Source organism: Pocillopora verrucosa, chromosome 3 (assembly GCF_036669915.1).
Source record: "Pocillopora verrucosa isolate sample1 chromosome 3, ASM3666991v2, whole genome shotgun sequence".
Classification (NCBI taxonomy): domain Eukaryota; kingdom Metazoa; phylum Cnidaria; class Anthozoa; order Scleractinia; family Pocilloporidae; genus Pocillopora; species Pocillopora verrucosa.
The window spans coordinates 27,281,486-27,303,054 of record NC_089314.1 but is presented as its reverse complement, the minus strand read 5'-3'; the positions used below and the strand labels follow the sequence as shown (position 1 = coordinate 27,303,054).

Sequence of the window (21,569 nt, the reverse complement as noted above, 5' to 3'; positions counted from 1 at the left end):
TTGTCTATTTTGTCAGTCGATAACAGTCAATATTGCCTCAGGGCTTGGTACAAGAAAGCTCCTCTTCTTCCAGAAGAAAACGTGCTTCAAGACAGGCACGCAATCTATCAACATGATTTAGCAGCTATTATTTGATTGTACAATGTTTTTAGGAATCCTCCTGCACCCATTTCGTGTTAAGAGGCCTTCGTCTCACAAGATGTCCCATTTGCTTTACGCCGTCATTAACAGACGGCTACAGACCTCCTTCGACCACGTTATTGTGTTTAAAGTATTTCCTGCTTTCCTACTCTGATTAATTTCCTTCTCCGCTTTTATCCTGTCTTATTTCCCACGCCATATTCCCCATCGAGTTTTCCGTGACCTTTCAGTTTTCATCAAAACGCTTTGCGCTGTTGTTAAAAATAGGTTTTAGTGAGAAGTTAATTTGCGCTCTTTCGTTGATGCTCGTTTATTTATTTTTTACCAAATTTTAATTCCCTTTAATGCATGCTTTATTGTGACTGGATTATAATGCACAATTACATGGTGGAATATAATTAGTGTGCTTTGTTAGACAAGTTGTACATGTAGATGTCATTATAGCAATATATCTTTTGTTTGAAGACTTTCGCTTCATGATATCACGTTTGGAAGAGACGAGCTTTCCTTAGGACATATAAGGTGTTGATTTGCTCTCGATCAGTGGCTGAAGTACTTCCGCTTTGATGGAGCTATGCCGTAAACTAAGACGCTGATGTAAGCAATATCAGCAGAACACCGGCGTTAAATGAACTTAAATGATAAAAATAAACGAAACTAATTGTTTGGGTTTGGGTGTCTCGTTTGCAATGTCCGTCGGAACCACTTGTAAAAAGGAAAGAACGTGGGAGAGTAGAAAAGTCAGTTTTGGAGATGAATCTGCAAAGTAAAATACCGTTTCTTTCATGTTTAACTGCTGAAACCACAAATTAAATGTGATAACGAGCTTTCTTTCAAAGACAATGCGTTGACTAGATGGGAGAGCTAACTCTTCCAATTGTAAACACGATGACGTCACTTTGGTAGAATCGTCACCCGCGGTGATTTGTGGATCTCGATCATCAGGTCATTCCAAACTTTCAAACCTATGGTAACAGCCAGTACATCTATCGTTGTTGACTCGCCAGTTTCAGAGAAGAAAAAGGGAGCTTGACTGAATATGGTTTAGTTACGACAATTCTATTTACAGTCTAGTAAGTATGAGTACTGAGCCTTCTAAAGAGTGGATAATTTATTTTCGCCATAGTCCATTTGTCGCCCCCATTTCAAGAGAGCGTTTTGCGCCTTTCAAGTCAAGGAGGATTGCTATTTGTCAGAATTTAGCATCCCACTAGTATGGAACTGAAAAAAAGGTATTAAAGGAGGGATATACGCATGCAGCGGAAATCATTGTCGAGTTCGTTGTCTGTTAAATTTTCAAGTCATTAATTTATGGCAACGAAACTCTTCTGGCAATACTGCGGTACACGGTTAAATTATAAGAACCCATAGTGGCGTCATAAATTTATAACTGAAGAACGTTAGGAGATGAAAGGTTATCGAGTTATTTGTTATTTTTAACTTGGTCAACTGAGAGACTTTTCAACCATGAACACTTTGGTTATTTGATTTGTTTTTATCTTAAGCTTGTAGATCAAACCGTCATGGGATATTTCAGGGTCATATTGTTAATGCAACTAGTTGCCGTTGTAAAGGTAAAATTGAAGTTTTCTATAAACCTCTATTGAGTGAGAAGGCAAGTTTTTAAAGTCTTTAACTAAAGCTCTATTTGCTGAGCGTTGGCTTCAGATAGGAAAATGTCTTAAATCAACTACGAGCATAAAACGACATTTTGGTTACCCTTACATCAACTCAAGTACCTGTAACAGTGTCGCTTAATTATGGATACAAACAGAAAAAAATTGAGAAGAAAATGAACGAGAATCTCTAGAATGATAAGATGGGAAGGGCCATTACCAAATCTCAAATTAAAGCAATCTTTACGTTCAAAATAGAAGAACTTAAATTGTTTTGTTAAATGAAAAAAAATTGTCTGCCAAAATGGCATTGGGAAACCTTTCCCTTAAAATCGCTGGGTTTTAATTCACCAAGTTACACCTGTTCATACCTGCTGACTTACCCGCCTCTCGTTTCCTTTGGGCGCTTTCAAAACACTTTTGCCGGGGAAAATAGTGTGGATTGCTTACACTAGCCACGTGCCAAAAATGTGTACCCCGTGAAGATTTCATTTTCAGTTCTACAAAAAAACTTAATTTCAACCAAAAGGGATTGACTGGGAGCTCGCCAATGAACCAAAAATTAACTCTATTTTGTATCAATTGCAGTGAGAATAAATTTTAAAACGAAATTGTGATCCAGTTTTTCAATCTATATTTGATCTTGATACTCGTCCAAGATAAATCTTGTCAACACCATGATTATCTTTTAGCTTGTTCATATTCCGAGGGAACAATGGCCGAGGCTTGGCGACCAAATAACCCAGGATATTCTGGATTCAATTCAAACATTTGATCTTCTTAACCAAGAACTCTCCATGGGATTTTTTGTAAGAGGAGTCGCGGGCCCCCAGGGACCTCCAGGAGCAAAAGGTCCCCTTGGTAGTTCCGGAATCACTGGATCAGCTGGCATGCCAGGATGGCCTGGTCCCCCAGGGCAGCATGGCCAGGTTGGGTTACCAGGACCACCCGGACCTCCAGGGCCACAGGGGCCCCCAGGGGCAAAAGGAGGAATGGGATTCGGAGGCTTGCCAGGACAGGTCGGAATGCCCGGAGTCCCTGGGCATCCAATGTGGAAGATAACAACGGATATTTATACTCCGCTATATACAGTGCAAACGGTAAGTGCAGCAAGATTGATAATCTTACGGACATGGCTGACAGTCTCTTAAGGTAGGTAATTTAGTGTTAACAACTGAGTTGAAAACGTAAATTAGCCACCGTAAAGGGTAGAAAAGCTGACGTTTCGAGCGTTAGCCCTTCATCAATCGCTCTGACGAAGGGCTAATGCTCGAAACGTCAGCTTTTCTACCCTTTACGGTGGTTAATTTACGTTTTCAACTCAGTTGTTAACACTGAATTACCTGCTATACTCTCCCACCGACGCAGCACCACAGTTTCTTTGGAAACTTACCCCTTTAGTCACTTAAGGTACTTCTATTCACATATAGCAGTAACGTACGAAATATTTGCATTGCTGTTAAGATGACAGACATAAAGTTTCTAAGAACACAGTAGTGAATAGCCGTCTAGGGAATTCTGGTGAAGATTAATTTATGAAAAGTTTATCAGCGTTCGATTGGAAAATTGTGCCGACCGCGTTGCACCCGAACTCCCATTTTATCACTGAATTGAAGTTCTCTGGCAGCTTAATTGTTATTAACTAGTATCTATTCTTAAAGAACCAAAACGAAAAATTTTTAAAGAGTGGGAGAAATAACAGTTTTGTTGACCTGACTTCGCAGAACGTGACCGTCATGTGTGTTGGCGACCGTGCGTTATTACAATGCAGTCCTGGCAAACGAGTGAAAGTAACTCAAGCTCGGTGGGGAGAGGGTAACTCTGTGACATGCACCAGCTCTGCACCTGCCGATTCATCTACCTCTACACCTAACACAAATGTCCCAGATCCAAGTCATGTGACCGACCAAATAAGGAAACGCTGCGCAAAACAACAACATTGCGATGTGCAGGCAAGTGCGCCATTCTTTCAGAGTGTTCCGAGCTCGTCTAAGTATCTAAAGGTGTGGCATGAATGTATTCCTGATGTCTCAGGGGTCATTTTACCAACACGGACCGCAAGAAGGGAGAGAATTGACCCCAATATCCAAAAGAGAGATTTCTTTCTTCGATCAGGTGAAAAAAAAGTCACGGGGTCTGAACCTGTCAAGTGGTACGCTGAAGGCTTGGTAACTAGTGCCTCTCGCAATCTCAGTGGTGGCAGTGTAAAAGAAAATGCGCACAGGGGCAAAAGCAACGAGCAAATCTCATCCAGAAGGAACGAATCAGCAGCAGAGAAGGAAAAGAGAAGTGAGGGTAGCTACAAGAGCGCCCAGTTAGCCCAGGTGTTGGACGAATTGATGCGACCACCTTCTGTATACACATAACTTAAAGATTAAAAAAGCGATTTGGTTCGATTACTTAGCCATTGTTGTAAGAACGAATTGCTCCAGATACATCGATGAGCTAGCTAAAAACGCGCACTAAAATAACATTTAAGAAACATTCCGCGTGGTTGGTGCTTTCATTGCTGTATGAATGCCTAGCCATAGTGTAATTTCTAGCCTAGTTGTCGCATAGTCTCTATGTGTCAAGCTTAGGCACATTTGCACATGTAACTATTTACTATTTAACCCACACCAAGCTGTATGGAATTAAAATATTCCGGCAAAATATTCGTTTCAAAGGCCTATCAGTCATTGCACTGTGCAGAGTAGTTAAAAATCAAGTGTTTCCATTCTGTGGTATACTCTGTATAGTTGGGGGGCAATCTCGTACCCAGATCCTACCGTGTAAGTGTAACAAAAATGTAACAACCGCTTGGCCTTAAAACGTCTGGCTACGAGACTCGTGGAAGGGTACCCCTACTCCTACCATGGGAGTTAGTGCACTCAGGATTCTGTCTTACACCTCATTACTTATCTTTAGCGTGATCCTTACAAATAATGGTTTGGTAGAATATCACGAAGCCTTTAAATGTAATGTTACATGGTCGATGTTGCTCCATTGCTCAACTTCCATACCTGTTTCAAGTGACGATAAGAGCAAATCCCTCCAATGATCTACTCGTACATTATAGGCTGGTACTGATGATGGATAGATCTGCTAAGCTTTCATTATGGCTTGAAACCTTCGATATGGCGTTATTTATTTTGTCTTTTTTTAAGGGAGCGCTTAACTCAGCCGCCAAAAAGTGGGCGGACTTTCTAAAAAAAGGTTATGTACCGTGCTGAGCCTGACTCCGGCTGAAAATCAATTTAAGTGCTACATCGTCCAAAAATCTGAAATTGATTCATTTTTAATTTTCGTAACAAACTGATAAACGTTATGGTATCGTTTCCTCTAAGACCTTCACATGCGATGGCTCGATAAGTATACAGCCTATTGAAAGCGAATACTGGATCTGGCCAAACATTTCTGCAGCCGTTTAAGTTGACTGACTCAGTACACGATTACAGAAGGTTTGAGTTGGTTATTTTCCCAGAACAGTGACGCAGATCGCCTTGAGTAGTCACTCTTTTTGTGAATAAGCCAACTTTTCTGAACTGTCATCTGTATAAATTTGTTTCCTATTTGAAAAAAAGAGAAAGAGCCTCAAATTCATCACTTCATTGTTTGCAAAGGAATTTGGTATTCCTATTTGCCAAGACAGTTGTCGAGAGTAGACAGGCTATGGTTTCCAATCTCTTGGTGCTCCCTCAGAATGGGAAGGTCTGACACTAGTCCCAGTACCTACACGCGTAGCGTGGCGGGAAGATAGTGAAAGTAACGAACCATTGTGTTTTCGGATAGATCCTTCGTTTTTAACCAAGACTTTGGAGATCTACAGACAGTAGAACTCCAACGGCATGATTGGTTCAAGTGAGTAAAATGATAATTTAAAGTTTGGACATGGCTTCCATGTAACACGGTGTGGATTTTCTCTTACATGTATATCTAGAAGCCATGATAGAACTGTCGTCGCTCAAACAAGAGCTAAAATGCTGGGAAAATATGTTTGAACGAACCCATGGCCGTAAGCCCAGCAAGGTATGATGAATTTGATTTCTACACTTGTTACTGTTGTGCAAATAATTGGCTGATTTCCTTACGAACGCGAGGTATTTATGTATGAGAGCGTCGGCAATTTCAAAGCAATTGTTTGTTTTGCAGTCTATTTCAACACGAACTTTCACTCGATTATGGCATTTTCCTTGCCTTGTTCCTTTTGATTAAGAGTACCAATTTTGTTCTTTTATACAGGATGATATCAGCACTGGTTCAGAAGAAATACGAGGTACATTTTGTATGATTTAAGCTTTTGTAGATGTAAATAAACTCACAGTTAATTGGGAGTATAGTGTACAGTTGGTTTCATTTTACCATAGACAACAATGAGGTAGCTTTTGAAGCTCATCAAATAAGTCAGTTATTTCTGAAAAGTAACAAAACAGGAGTTTCTTACCTATATCTTCTTAATCTAGTTCCTCTAAGAGTATTATAAAACTGTCTACTCTTTTTTGTTTGAATGTTTTGTTTTACCAGCTCATTATTTTTAAAACCTTCTATTTATTTAGGTTCATGTATTTGGATGGGGCTGTGTAAAATTAAGGATGAATATCACTTTTGTTTGCAGGAATTGTAGGAATGCTAGACAAGAGGGATTTCTGCAACTTCTGAAAACCCAGTGATATTCATTCTTAATTTAACATGAAAACTTTGATTGTTGATTTTAATTAAATAAAAAGGTAAAAAGTCATATTGTTGCACAATTTTGTAGGAAGTCATTTCAGTGATCAGTTATTGTCAATGAACTGTAGAACATGTAAATCAGCTGAATGAAAATTTACTTTTGTACAACTATGCAAAAGCAATGAAACTGGTTCTGCTAAAAATATATTTGTCATCAATGACGAAAGTTGAGCCTTTTTTGATTATTTCAATTTCAAGTAATTTTGCACTTGTTATTTACCAAAATTAGCAAAAAGTCTTTTCTCTCTCTCTCTCTCTGATAATCAGCATTTAGTAATTTTGTCCCGTGAATTACAAAGTTCATAAATGTTGTCAATGTAAAAGTAATGTCGCACCTTTCAAAAATAGAATAGGTGATAATAATTCTATTACATGCAGTTTATGTATGAAGGGGAGAAATATGATGTCAAGACTGTGTTATCTGTCCCAGTCTTTATGTATCACAAAGTTTGAGTCTGACAAATCTTGGAATCATCCTGATCCTCATCAAACAGCAGCCAAATAAACTTGCTTTGTGATGAGAGGATGCCTAATATGGTCTCTACCTTTATTTCTCGCAGAGTCTTACAAAAGATACAGAACACTGAAAGAATCATTGTTGAAGAGAGAGACTGTAGAATGCCAACAGGTGTTTAACTATTGGGACTGTTTTCAGAGAATTTGTTGTTACATATTATTTTTTAGATGATTTGTTAACCTGATGTAAAGTAGTTTTATAGTTTTGATTTAAAATTTAAAATTAATTTTAGTTGGCAAAGTAAATTTAGCTTTTTCTGCTTTAGGAGTGGCTCAGTGAAGAAATACATGTAATGATTAAGCTTGGCTCAAGTTATGTTTGCTTATAGTGTAAGAACTTTGCAATAAGAAAGAAGACCTACAAGGCTTACTATGGCAAAAACAAGATGCTTTTTGGGTGAAAATGAATACATGCACAAATATTATCAAGTTACATTGATTTTGTTGCAAACACACAATTGCTAAGTCTTTTCCCAATGTTATCTAAGGAGTTCGCTCTCTGTGTTTTTAAGGATGTCATTCATTTCTCATCTGTTGTCTCTGACTGAATGATTCCAGGATGACAGTGAGGAAGTTTTTGGCAAGAATTTAAACAAGAAAAAGGCAGATTTAAAGCTTTCTACAATTCCATTCCATGCAAAGGAATGGGCTGACATTACACCCGTCAGATTATGTCATGGACAGAGGCCTAAAAAAAGAGCTGATAAATCACCAACAAAAGAAAAAGCAACAGAGGATAATGTAGATAAGGTTTGTTGGATCGCTTTACATCTTGACCATGAAATCAATGTGTAGTACTACTAAATCATTAAACAACATTTTAATGAGTTTCTTATGCTATCAATATGATTTCTGCACAAATGAAACTTGTCAGCCCTCATTACAACTTTAAAGGTGAAATGTTCCATGCATTTGGCTATTTGGATGTTTTTGTTAATGTAGATATTTATTGGTCTATTATTTTGCACTTTTCAGGATGTTTTAGATGTCAAACAATATGAAAGTACAGAGAAAGAGGCAACCACATTGATAAATTTGGAAAGTAACTTGCAAGATGTTAGAGTGGTCGATACCTCAGAGCATACTTTGAAGTCTTTAACACAGAAAAGAACTGGGTAAATAATTTGTTTATCTCATTTCAAGTTTTGATCTGGGTAATTGACTGACATTCAGGATTTACACATGTTTTGTTGATGAACTTAAATTTATTATTATGTGCAGTTCAAGCTTCCTGCTTCCTAATCATCAATCAAGAAATGTGAGATTCAAGAAAAGGGGAGCAATTTCCTCAGCATGGCTTCAAAAATGTAAACCTGAGTTGCCCCCAAATGAAGACCATCAAGTGTTGAACTTGGATGAATTACAAGAGAATTTGTTTGAGTCAGAAAACATTCCCTCCAATGAGCAAGCAAACATTGCTATAGAAAAGGTCTTGGATAAAGAAAACTGTACTTTTGCCAGACAAAATGAAATAAATGTTGGTTCTCTTTCTGAGATTGATCTGGAAACTCAAAAGAATGCGGGTGTTGCAAAAGATAGCATAGGAAGGAAGATGTCTCCTGGAACAGGATTTAAGGCAGACAAGAAGTGGAGTGTTCAGGAGAGTAGTAACAAGGTGGATGATAAGACTGTTGCATCAAAATACAAAGAAAGGGAAAATAAAACACACCCAAATGCAAAACAACATTTGAAGATCAGGGATTTGCCTCAGACATCACAGGAAAAATGTCTGACTGGGTCTGTATCTGTTGCTGATCCTTTTGAGTCAGATCAGATGGGAATGAAAACTGATCCACTAGAAAGAACTGGGGAAGCTTCTCAAGAAATTTCAAACCATAAAAGAAAGGCTGATGAAAGAACCTTTGAATTGGAGAAACCTCAAAAGAAGTTGAGATGTGAAAATGATCATGAAGAACAAGTCCATGAAGAAAGCAAATGGTAATTTTGTAAACAATGTTTTGACATGTGCAACATCTATAATGAAGGTTGTATTTTCTTTTTTATTATATTCCTTCTATTGAAGATAAAGTCTGTAGCTTTGCAGCAAATTTAGATTTTACACATCTGAAAAATTCTGTCAACAAGTCAGTGATTTCCTAAAGCACACTTGTATTCAAGAAAATATTACAATGGGTCAGAAAAATGTAAATCTCTCTACTATAAGTCTCTCTATAGTAGTATAGCAACTCAATTGGAATAATGAATTGGTATTGCAGGGAAGACGAAGAGAAGAAGAATCTGTCAAACATAGCAGCTGAACCAGAGCTGCCACTCAGAACTGCTAAAGTAAAGTAGGTTGTGCTCTTCTTTAAGATAATTTTAAGTTTTCTTTCTTTCCCAAGAGGGGTGCAACATTAGTTGAGATAGAGGAATGGATTTTGGGAATTTAAATGCTTTATAGCAAAGCCTGCCATTTCCCCTGTGTTGGATTGTTTTTTTTAATATGTCAAACAACGAAGCTTTGTTGAGAAGTGATGTTGTCTTCCAAGAAAGTGCAACATTTAAGTCAGCATGTGATATTAAATTAGTTTGAAGAAAGTAAGATTGTCTCATAACAATTTTTGAATAATTTATTAGGGTGTCATCAGGCCTTGTCAGTGACAATTTTCAGAAGCTCAACATGAAGCACCGTTCTTATAGACGACGTGGAGGTGGTATCAGTGGATCTGCACACAAGAGAAGAGCATGGAAGCAGATCATGAAATCGCGGGGTGAATTTGTTCCACAGAAAAGTTGGTCAAGCAGGGGACAAAGTGGAAGGGGTGGAAGATCTGGAACTTGTTTCAAGTGTGGACAAGAGGGTCATTGGGCTAAGAACTGCAGAGGCCCTAAGAAATCTCAAGCAGGGCCTAAAATGGAAAATAGGTAAGTTTGCCAAGCAACAATTTCTTACAAATCTGTTCTCAAGTATTACAAACTGATCCAAACCATGGGAGATCACTCAAAGGAATTGCAGGGGAGACACCCTTTTTTCAAACCTTACCCAAAGTTTACAACTACTTCTTAAAATGCCAATTTTGAGAAGTTTTAAATCCCTTAACCATATTATCTTGGAGAAGGTGGCATATAAGACAATATTTTTTGCATTGTTGCCAAAATTTTATGCATCACTCTTTAATTGCTTTACAATTACATGTATCATTTGTTGGTTACATGTATTTAATTATGTAGGTATCTGTTGGTAAATAGTATTCTGTGAAAACCTGTGAGTAAATAGCATCTATAGACAAGTAGTGTTCCATGACAGTTCAACAAAGTATGCTTAAGGAGGGGCCTCCTATTTGAAACCAGAAATAACAAATATTTGTAGTAGGGGATGACAGAAACATTAGACTTAGTAGTCAATGTTGCAAAAGTATCTACAAGGCTACAGTAAGTAAATAATTAAAAGCATGTCATTTGCTGCCTGAAAACCAATGTATTTGCTTCTCAAGCCATAAGGAGGGTCTTTGAATTGCAAGAAGGAATTATTTTGTAAAGCTAGATTTTTAAGGAAATTATAAGGTAAAATCCACAGATAGGTTACAAACTATTCTGTTAATTTGATCATCTTGTTTTTTGTTTTGTTAAGTGATCAAGAGAATGATGGCATTGATATGGATGAATTTGAGCCACTGCCCTCTATAGAAGAAGCTGCCTTAATGGCTGCAGGAATTCATAGGGATGATGTACCACAGGGTGAAAATCTTGCCATCTTACCTCATAAACTTCCAAGGCCAGTGGTCATGCCACCCACCCCTCCCCCAGCAGTGGAGCCATTCTATCAGCCAGTGGATGGAAAACCTGTTGGTAAGTAGAACTTGACTAGTTAGATCCATTTGTTTTATGAAAAGATAGTAAGGAATTCAGTAGCCTCAAAAATTGCTGCCACAAAGCTGCAGTTTAAGTTCAAGTAACTTATTTCCTAACTATCCTAAATTCGCTTAACCCTACACTTAGTATTAGCCTTTGATCAGCTCTAGAAAGCCAAACAGTTTGACTATTGACCAAATGATATTGTGTCAACACTATGATTTTCATTTCAGATACAACAAATGAAGTGTTGTCTTCTTTGGAGAAATTGGGATTTTCATCATTCCGATCAGGACAACAGGAAGCTGTCATGAGAATCCTATGTGGTAAGTTTAGAGCTCCTTCTAATTTCTTGCCATGGTAGTGATGCACAATAGATTGCAATGAACCTTTCTCTTAAATTACTTATTTTTGTTATTAATTCTATTTTTACTTAGTTTTTAATGTACAGTACTTTAATGTGTATACAATATTTTATTTAACATTTATTACATGGTTGAATCTTGATGTTGATTATATGTTATGATATCTTTTGTTGTTATTCCAGGGATGTCGTCTCTTGTGGTGCTCTCAACTGGAGCTGGAAAATCTCTTTGTTATCAACTTCCTGCTTTTATGTATGCCCAACGCTCATCATGTTTAACACTGGTTATTTCACCACTTGTCTCTCTTATGGAAGATCAGGTATTGATTCCACACATCATCCTATTAAATTCTAATTAAAGTCTAGTCATTAATTGGTTTTTTTTTTAATCAAGATATGTTAACTTATCAAAAATTTGTCCACACTTGATAGTATTACAGGTAAATCTCTGTGACTGTCAATAAAGATAAGGATGATGATTTTGGTTTTTACTGATGATACTACAGATCAGTGTAAGTATCTGAGCAACTGGGCATCTACCCCTCCCCAAACCCAACAGTTGTCAATTATGTGCAGTTGCCCAGATACTGACATTGATTGGATACTACAATAATAACATTTTTTAATTATCAGATTACTGGTCTTCCTCATGGATTAAAAGGTGCCTGCCTTCACACAAACCTCACTAAAGCCCAACGTCAAAAGGTAGTAGAAGACCTGTGCTCTGGTAAGGTGTCTGTCCTACTTCTCTCCCCTGAGGCCCTGGTAGGAGGGGGTTCAGGAAATGGGTGCCTTCCTTCTGTTTCACAGCTACCACAGATTGCTTTCGCTTGCATAGATGAAGCTCACTGTGTTTCTGAGTGGTCACACAACTTTCGGCCTTCTTACCTTAGAGTTTGCAAGGTTTGTTTTAAAAAGATCAGCCACAATCTGAACTTGCTTGTGATAATTATTATTATTATTGGGTGGAATTCTTGTCATTTTTTTGATTTAATTAGTTATAACTTTTTTGTCAATTGCTATGTTTGGTTCATCCTGAGAATCTAGTAACCTTGAACATGTAGCCTCGAGCATGTGAACCCTTTAACTCTCAGAAGTGATCAACAAGTAACTTCTCCCCATAATATTCATACATTATCCAGCAAACAGGAAATGAAAATGCTCAAATTTATCAGTTAGAGGCTGTTATCTTGATCAAGCACCAAACTCTTGTAACTAATTTACAAGGAAATATGTAGTAGCCAGAGAGGAGAATTAACAATCAAATTTTGGGAGTTAAAGGTTTAAGTTGAACAAACATGTGGATGTTTGAAGTTAGCACTGGAGGTACTTTATTCTTTAAAAGGAAACTAAGCGACTTGCGGTCCATAGCAGAGTCCTGGTGGGAACTTCATTGCAATATATTGCCACTTTACAAATGTACTATGTTCATGATCTTGCACTTAATAGGTAAGATCAAGTTCATGGTATTCTTGTGATGTGGTTTTTCACTGTGCCAAATGTAACTTTCACCCTGGAAAACTGTTCAGTACTTTTTTGTTCTCCATTTAGTTTCTGAAATATAACTTAAATGGCTTTTTATGTGAGGAAGTTAAAGATGGGATGTGTCTGAATAGATGAATTTGCTCTAGCGGGTACATGTACTATAAAATCGTAAACAGTTATTTTCCTTCATGGTTTTGGCATGCGTGACATGCTGTAAACACTCTTCTCATCTGCCCTTTCCCACACCCTTCAATCCAGCCTTTCCTTCATCCCAAATCAAAAACTTAAAAAAAATTGGTTCTGCTGTCACTCTTTTTGGGCTAGGTAACACCTCAGTACAAAATTTACTTTTGTTAGCTTGCACTTATTTCTGTTTTAAATATAGTCAGTTTCAGTCAAAGAAATGTTATTGCTGTGTGCACAATGCTCATTAAGTCTGGGCAACATTTCAGAGGGAAAATTCGTCTCCAATCCCAAACATGACCCCATTTAGTAATCGTAATAGGAAGATGAAAATAATGCTTTTTATTCAGGGTCGGGAAAGCTTTCCAAGTGAGGGGTTTGTACTGCGGCAGTAATTTTATTGTTCCTTACTTCAAAGGTCCTTCGGGAGAAGTTCGGTGTGCGTTGTTTTCTGGGATTGACAGCTACTGCCACACGTGCAACGGCTGCCTCGGTCGCTGAGCACCTTGGGATTGCACACGATCCTGAGGCTGTGATCAGAGGTGGAGCTGTACCACCTAACTTGTTCTTGTCTGTGTCATGCGACACTGATAAGACCCAGGTAACAAATGTTTGACATGCGTAGAAGGAACATCTTTATCGTCAAACTATATCGGAAGTTTCTTTTCTTATACTACTCGAACCTTTTCTGTAATCGAGTTTCTGATCGACTTTTTTTTTAGAGAGAGTAATTGTTTTCATTTTTTTACCCAAGACTTGAAAGGAAGTCTTCAATAGGCGTGTGCCATGTCAATCAAGGGCTAAATGTGGACGTTTAAGTGTATCCGCCCTCCCCCCATGTTCGAGAATTTTTTCTAAAAACAAACAGCTCAAATACATGATTTACAAACGTGCATGGGAGCCAAGAATGCCAAAGAGTGATAAAGCTTCTTCCAGTTTTGTTTTAGAAGTGATCCAGAATTACATTGGTTTTTTCTTGACTGCGATCTTAGCTTAGTCTGTCATCTCAACCACTAAGATTGCATGACTAGAATCAATCGTGACTTGATTATTCCTTTTTGCCCGCCCTGAAAGTCAGTTGTGTGCTTTTACTTCGATTTCTCATGAGTTCGTTCTTGACCTTTAATGTGCATTCCTCCAGGCATTGTTGCAGTTGCTTCAAGGCCGCCGCTTTTTACACTGTGATTCAATTATAATCTACTGCACTAGACGAGAACAGACCGAGAAGCTGGCGTCGACCTTACGCACATGCTTACAGAGCACCAGGCTGGCTTCCGGCTGGAATGGCTTGGAAGAATCAGTAGACGAAGGAGATGCAGAGGAGCCTGGGAAGACCAAAACGAAATCCAAAGGGTGAGGATTTTTCTTCTGCAGTTAAAATTAAGGAGTGTGTCCACAAGAAACGATAGGTACTGACACGGTTTTTCCATCAATCGTTGTTATTGGTTTTGGACCGTACTTTTGGTTTTCAAAGGTACTTTCAAAGGTTCGTGGTCAATTCCAAATTATGTAGCTTGTGGAGTTAACTTTTCAAGACTTTGTAAGGATGTCTTTTTTTACAAACAGGCATGCATTTTCTTTACCCTAGTAAACGCAAGAAGAAGACAGCCAAAGCGACCGTCCCCAAATGGGATGCAGAATGCTACCATGCTGGACTATCTGCCGCCCAAAGACGTCGTGTCCAGAAACGCTTCATGACAGGTCAGCTGCGTATTGTGGTGGCGACTGTAGCATTTGGCATGGGTCTGGATAAATCAGATGTTCGAGCTATAATCCATTATAACTTACCGCGCAGCTTTGAGAGTTATGTGCAGGAGATTGGCCGTGCGGGACGGGACGGGAATCCCTCGCACTGTCACGTGTTTTTGGATCCCGAGGTGAGTAGAGCGTGGAATTGAACACTTGCACAGACGGTTAACCATCTGTCTCAGAGTGTTGTTTTACCAGTTAACATCAATTTCCAGTGTCTTTGCTCGTCTTTTATTATAAGGGTGGTGTTTGTCTTTGGACTCAAAGTTTTTAAAGGGCCTTATTTCTGTAATCACGAGCCTGGCCGAAGAAAATGTTACTTTTGTCGCCTGAAGCCTCAGGCTTGCAAGATGTAGGAGCTACAATGGACTTTTATAACTTGGTTGTACCTATTTGTGTCTTAACCTATCTTTAATTAACAGGGTAAAGACATGTGCGAACTTCGTCGGCACGTTTACGCCAACACAGTGGACCGCTCTTCTCTTAAGAAGCTGGTCCAAAGGACATTTCCACGTTGTGATTGTAGAGAACTTCAGAGACAACAAAAAGAACGGCAGCAGGTTGCTGTAAAGAGTGATTCTAATGACTATTTGGATCTAGAAGGAGATTATGACAACATCATAGATACTAACATGGAGGCTGAATTACAAGCTTTAGAGCAAAAGTACCAGAGGGAGCTGGAAGTGCGGGAGGATACTGATGAGAGGCAAAAAATAGAAAGAGAAGAAGGAAGTGAATTAAATCTGAAGTTAGATGAGCCTGATATTGATCCTCTAGGAGACAACAATATCGAGCATCCCAGCCTTGAAAATAGTGTCAAAGGAACTTTAGACTCAAATCCTCCTAGTGAATCCAATACAAGCGCGAAATCCACAGAATTCGCTGACAATAATCTACAGCCGGCTGATCAAGTGAATGCTCATCGTGTATGTGGTGGTCACCCGGTCGCTATGGTAACAGATGTCATTGTTCAGGAGCTCGACCTCCGTGAAGAGAGCATTGCCACTTTACTCTGCTACCTGGAGTTGCACCCTTCCCGCTGGCTAGAAGTACTGCAGCCCGTCAAATCAACCTGCACGGTGAAGTTTTACGGAGGTCATGCACAGTTGAGGGAAGTAGCGCAGAAAATTCCACCAATTGCTGCTGCTGTGTCGCACACCAGTACAACGCCTGCTAATTTAAAAAAATCAGGAACATTAACTTTCCCGGTGGTAGAGTTGGCTGACAAGATGGGCTGGGACCTGGCGCCAGTTTGCCGTGAATTGAGAGCACTTCAGTGGAACACATCATTGTCCCGTGAACATTCTCTTTCAAACATGGGGCAATCCGGGATCTTAGTGGAGTTCTCGGATTTGTCCATACATGTTAGAGCGCCTGGGGACCTCTCAGACTCAGAGCGTGACAGTATTTGCGATTTCCTCGAGGATCGCATACTGGCCGAAGAGAGAACTCAACTGCAACAGCTCCAGTTCGTCTATGACTCACTGAAAAGCGTTTCGTTCTCGGAGTTTTGGCAATGCGCTGACGCCGTAGACGATGAAGCTGATAACCAGCTAAAACGAATCGTCAAAAGCTATTTTGAGGATTGCAACGACAAAACAAAAGAGGAGCTTGCAACTTTGGCAGAAGCCAGAAAAGCCTCAAGGGTTATCCGTTCCAGTATCACGCGTGAAGATCACGTGAATTGGGACGGTATTGCACGTGATATTAGAGCCTTGCTAGGAGTCCACCACGATCACTCTTTTACAGGTCGTGCTGTTGCGCGAATATTTCACGGTATTGATAGCCCGTGTTATCCAGCCGAGGTCTGGGGTCGTGATCGCCGTTTTTGGAGGAAACATTTGGACGTAGAGTTTAACAGTCTGCGAAAATTTGCCACTCAAGAACTAATTAGGTTCAGATGAGTCTTAATTGAGGAAATATTACGGCAGAGAAATATGAAATACTATGTAATAAATGCTATATTTATTTTTCGATCAATGGTTCAATTTTTCATGTTTTGATCTTGAGAAAGTGTTGGAAAACGTGTATTTGTGTTTAGCAGTCGAAGCCATTACCCTAGTTGACCTTCAGGTGTATTGTTAGGTTTATGGGGGTAGCAGAATTAAGGGAGAGTGCTCCACCTCAGTGTTAAGAATGTAGTGAAACCTTGAGTGGTGTCTTTTCCCAAGGAATGGGTGTCATCTAACCATGGTCATATGAGTACCAGGTAACCTTAAAAGCATGTTCCCACCTAAAAATGCCATCAGGTTATCTATTTAAAGGAGGCATCGATTTGCGAATGAGATGTGCCAGCTCATATCCAGTTATTGTAAAAAGTACTGAGTGTAATGAGCCAAACGATGTTTGCTTACCCATTCCGAACACACTCTTATAAATGTAACAAGATAGGTGTATCATAACCTAATCATTATAAGATGGTATGTGTGAAGAAATATATTTTCCAAAGTTTTTCATGGTGAAAATATGTTGAGAATAGATTTATCGAAGTGGCCGTTATGTTTAAAGCTAATTTCCAATTCTAAATGATACCAATGATTGTATGAGGAAGCAACAGTGGCCAAAAACTGACTCTTGACAAAAGTTAACAGAGCAATTCTGAATGATTAAAGGCGAATTTAATTTGTTGATTACTCCCGTCTGCATAATTGGGACTTCCCTCCCTAAGAAATCAGACTACACGATCGATTGACTCCCTATCGTTAGCGGTGGCAGTATTGCATGAAGCCCCTAAAAATCTCCCTAAACCATTACCCGATAGTTGCCCAAGAATAAACATGTGGCATTTGTGCTCTGAAAGGAGAGGGACCCTGGGTACTAGCGCAGTATAAATGGTGTATGCTTACCAACATGATCTCGAGACCGAAATTACGATTATCGTTATTTCTAAATTGGCACCAAATTTATGGATATAGTAATTTCGTGGCACTCTTTACCAATGCTCTTTACACGTGTTAAATAAAGAGAAGGACTCGGTTCCACTGTCTTACAACATTCAAGATGGCGGAGGAAAGGGGTAAATGTGCGTTCAGTTGTGATCAGCATGATCTCGACACCAAAATAACGATTACCGTTATTTCTAAATTGGCCCTGAAATAACGAATATCATAATTTCAGTGCATGTCTGAGACCTTCGGGCTCGAAGCTTGGGAACTAGTATTCAGGGAAAGATAAAATGGCAGCTTACGGCGGCGAAGGAAATCTCAGTAGTTTAATATTTAGCGTGAAAAGGCTTGGGTGTTGTGATCTGGTTCTCAAGTAAAAAAAAAATCACGGTCTGCAATGGCCCTACCACCTTTTGAACAACAAGAAAACATTGAAACGGTGGTAAAAAGCAGCAAGTTTCGAAGTCTAAACGAAAGATGGGTAAGCTGAGTTTCAGTCAAATATCATGACATTTGGGATGTAATTTCGATACCGAATAAATAGTTCTACATGGTTACACACGCATAGGATTCTGTTGTGTTCACGTGAAGGCCATTTCAGCCATTCCTGCCACTTGTAAGTGGTAGGAAATAAAAGATATGTATAGTTGTTTCGTATTGAAGCCCTGTGAAATCACAAATTTGATTTATTTCTTCTTTGTTTTAGGTGGTCATTATCCATTACTTTTGGAAGTCGATGCTGATGAGAAAGAAAAGATGTTTATGATTATTTCTTCTCTCGAACATTTTACTATTTAGGTACCAAATAATCTTGATACTGAAGATCATTGCATCCATTATGAAAAAATTACCCTTGATTGCTTTGTCAACTGGAATGTATAATGTAATATACCTTGTGATTTGCGGGATTTTCACAAGTAAACTTGAAATACTTGAAGAGGGTAATGATGTACTTAATGCAGAGCATTTGGTACAAAGTCTGCTTTGCTGTAATCTACCTGAAGGTGCTTTTTATATGCTAGTAAGACTTGCACAGCCCAGTCAAAATGTTTTTGAGTAGTAGAAAAGCTGGCCAAACCTCTTCCTGAAAAGCAGTCTGAAAAATGTGAAGTTAGCGGAAGGTACTTCATTGTAGGCGGCCAAATTGTAAGCTGCCAACCCATTTTGAGTGAGCAGTAAAACTCAAGATTGGCTATTTTAGCTAATTTTATTGAGAACCAAATTCCCAGCAACGGGCACAATTTTACTGGGCTATTTGTTATTTAACTACTTAGTAATATTCTTATTAAAATTTACTGCATTCCTTTCTAATAATTTTCTGTTGATTGTATGCTGTATATAGCTTATGATTTGTGTGATTTTCCTAAGTAAATTAGAAATACCTGAAGATGGTAATGATGTACTAGATAATGTACTTGATGCAAAGCTATTTTGGTGCAAAGTGTGTGCCTTGTCTGTAGGTGATTTTGCATGCTAATAAGACTTGTAATTCAAATAATACACATCAGCTGGAGTGGGAATATTAAAAGAAAAATAATAATATTTAGCTATACCAAGTTCTGGTTTTATGTCCAAAGTGTGTGCCTTGTCCATAGGTGATTTTGCATGCTAATAAGACTTGTAATTCAAATAATACACATCAGCTGGAGTGGGAATATTAAAAGAAAAATAATAATATTTAGCCATACCAAGTTCTAGTTTTATGTCCAAATTAAGTACTTAGTTGAAGATCACTGCACTGCTCAGGTCCAGAAGGCTGAAAGAGTACTGTCTGCTGTTAGTTTGATTTTTGTCATTTCTATTGATTTATTTTATTTATCAATGTTTCTTTGAATTGTTATTCATTGATCTCTTTCAATAGTGCAGGTTCGCTCATGTAACCTAATCTCCCACTTATGTATGTATGTATGGATGAGCTCAGTCAAAATGTTTTTGAGTGGAAGGCAAGCTGGTGATAGTAATAGGCAGCAGAGGCTGAACCTTGTCTTGAATGGAAGTGTGAAAAGTGTGAAGTTAGCAGCAGCTATATTGTGGCAGGCAGCCAAATTGTCAGCTGTGGCACATTTTGACTGGGCTGATTGTGTGTAGTATATATGTGCACTTCTTTTAGGGTGTTAAACAGGTTAAAGTACCAAGAAATCCTCTGTGATAACTTGATAATTCAAGATGTAAAAATTTTAAATAATAAGGTAAAGCTTGATCATTCTTAAGAGTTTCCATTTGTTCTGGAAATTTGGGGGAGGGTCAGGGGAGCATTATTTATACATAAATAATGTACATAAAAAGTAAAAAAAAGGCCCAAGGTAAAATCCCAATTTGTTTTAAGAGTTAATTTTATTAAGAGAAAACCCTGGATATAGCTTGGGATTTGTGTGATTTTCAAAAATTGTTAGGAACCTTGTTAATTTTCAGCTTCAAGAACACAAGTACATAATCTTTCGTGCAGCCCTCTTTTCTCCCCGCCATTATTCTAATTTTTTTATCAAGTTTCCTTTTTCTTGTGTTCAATTAATTTATTGTCTTTACAGGTGAAATTTTAATATCTGCTAGCACAATTATCTCTGCTAAGAGTGTCTACCATCACTCTTGCCGGTCTCAAGCCCAAAACGCTGCAAACTAGCTGAAACTACATGTATTTCGTAAAATTGCAATGAAATCTATCTAAAAACACCAAAATCCGGCAGAACGCACGAGTTTTTGCCAAATTTTACGCAAAAGTTGACAAAAGCGCTCAATTCGACCCGAAAAACACACCAAAAATTTGGGGAAAAAACGCGTAAAAACCGTCAGAAACACGACAAATTGGGCTGATTTTACCCACTTTTTGTGTAAATAGCTGCCAAAACCCTCTAAACTAGCTGGAACTACATGTTTTTCACAAGATCGCCATAAAATCTTGAAACGTTGCTTTAGGGACCTTTATGCCTCCAAAACGAGTTTTTACTTTAAAAAAAATGGAATGAACAAAGATGTTAAAGGGGAAAAAGCTGTGAGAAAGGAGAAGTTTAGTGTTGCTGTTTGATATGCCGCCCAGATATATCAATTTATTAATTTAACGCCTTTAGCCGTGGGCAGAAGTTTTTCTCTATACTAAGCACAGGACGAAATTGCAAGAATCCGTAAACGGAAACGTGGCGGAAAAATGCAACTCCATGTTTCCGCGTGATGTTTACGTAAAAGTGGTCCGGTTCCGTTGTATACGCAGCAACGGAAACGCGAGAAAACGTCACGAAACCGGTAACGGAAACACAGGTTATCCGTCGTGTTTCCGGAACGGTTTAACACGTTTCTGCCACGTTTCCGTTTACGGATTCTTTCAATTTCGTCCTGTGAAGAGGACCCTCCCTATGTTGACGAACCTCAATAACTCGTTGATTTTACTGTTTTTACACAGATTTGATTTTAACCATATTCGCCAAAATAACTGCCAAAACACGGCAAACCAGTATCTCGGCCAAGAGCGATATTGGCCATTTCACACATCCTTATTAGATATGAATTTTATTAAAGATTGTCATTCTAGCATTTGTTGGCTAGTCACCACAGGTTTCTTGATTTTCATGGGAAAGTGGCATTGGTTGGTACCATGACCAATCTCCTCGACTTTCCCATGATTTTCATAGGATGTTAGCGACCCATACTTCGAACCTCAGTTGTTTTTTTTTTTTTTACATTGGCGCGAGTTTCACAACTTTCTTGTGGTTTGGCATTGACTCAGAGTTGGGCTTATTTTTATGGCTAATCCATCGGCGACTTTCTCATGATTTTCTTGGGTTCTCAACAGTGACACGCACTTTGGAACCATAATTTTATAAATATGTCAACACTGGCAAATACTGCTAAAATCTACACTCTACTAAACTCCATGTACCACAATATCCACACAACTGCGTGTGCCTACTTGAAAATCCTAACCCTAACCCTAAAACTATCCAGTTAGCCTAGTATTGTATTGCTGGTTTGAGTGACTAAACTGGCTCAAATGATCCAGCTGCTTAAAAATCTAAGCACAGAGTAAGTTTAAAAGATTCAATTTTGTAAGGTTTCGAAACAGTTCCAAAATTAACATGCACATAGCTCAGTGTAAAACATCGAAGCTTCTAGGACTTCTTATGATTCCTACGAACG

At 38.6% G+C, this 21,569-nt stretch overlaps 2 protein-coding genes and 1 long non-coding RNA gene across 4 annotated transcripts; all 3 read left to right on the top strand.

Moving 5' to 3' along the window:
- The first annotated feature begins 504 nt into the window (after positions 1-504).
- On the top strand, positions 505-4,398 carry LOC131799243 (uncharacterized). Of its 2 annotated transcripts, none has more exons than XM_066164618.1 (4): positions 505-1,214; positions 1,654-1,715; positions 2,450-2,857; positions 3,482-4,398. In XM_066164618.1, exons 2-4 carry the CDS (start codon positions 1,665-1,667, stop codon positions 4,121-4,123), a joined length of 1,101 nt encoding a protein of 366 aa, XP_066020715.1. In that variant the 5' UTR covers positions 505-1,214; positions 1,654-1,664; the 3' UTR covers positions 4,124-4,398. The 2 variants fall into 2 exon arrangements, with proteins under 2 accessions (XP_066020715.1, XP_058972940.2); XM_059116957.2 differs by having other exon boundaries at positions 506-1,214; positions 1,647-1,715.
- A 1,075-nt stretch (positions 4,399-5,473) lies between these two features.
- LOC131799159 (ATP-dependent DNA helicase Q4) lies at positions 5,474-17,190 on the top strand. Its single transcript, XM_059116845.2, has 17 exons — positions 5,474-5,597; positions 5,677-5,765; positions 5,979-6,012; positions 7,028-7,095; positions 7,542-7,733; positions 7,959-8,098; positions 8,205-8,921; positions 9,200-9,274; positions 9,561-9,848; positions 10,555-10,772; positions 11,009-11,101; positions 11,323-11,459; positions 11,773-12,042; positions 13,226-13,408; positions 13,949-14,160; positions 14,396-14,684; positions 14,979-17,190. The coding sequence occupies exons 1-17, from the start codon at positions 5,585-5,587 to the stop codon at positions 16,458-16,460; spliced, it is 4,500 nt and encodes a 1,499-aa protein (XP_058972828.2). The 5' UTR covers positions 5,474-5,584; the 3' UTR covers positions 16,461-17,190.
- A 222-nt stretch (positions 17,191-17,412) lies between these two features.
- On the top strand, positions 17,413-19,651 carry LOC136279785 (uncharacterized). The gene is made up of 2 exons (XR_010716996.1): positions 17,413-17,922; positions 18,148-19,651. It is a non-coding gene; the product is annotated as an uncharacterized lncRNA (long non-coding RNA).
- Positions 19,652-21,569: the final 1,918 nt, after the last annotated feature.

Excerpts from the sequence above, each read along its gene's own strand:
- LOC131799243 (XM_066164618.1), top strand. The coding sequence starts at position 1,665 with ATGGGATATTTCAGGGTCATATTGTTAATGCAACTAGTTGCCGTTGTA. Across the intron at positions 1,716-2,449 it reads AACTAGTTGCCGTTGTAAAG|CTTGTTCATATTCCGAGGGA; the intron begins GTAAAATTGAAG and ends ATTATCTTTTAG. Across the intron at positions 2,858-3,481 it reads CGCTATATACAGTGCAAACG|AACGTGACCGTCATGTGTGT; the intron begins GTAAGTGCAGCA and ends CTGACTTCGCAG.
- LOC131799159 (XM_059116845.2), top strand. Across the intron at positions 6,013-7,027 it reads TGGTTCAGAAGAAATACGAG|AGTCTTACAAAAGATACAGA; the intron begins GTACATTTTGTA and ends TATTTCTCGCAG. Across the intron at positions 10,773-11,008 it reads AGTGGATGGAAAACCTGTTG|ATACAACAAATGAAGTGTTG; the intron begins GTAAGTAGAACT and ends TTTTCATTTCAG.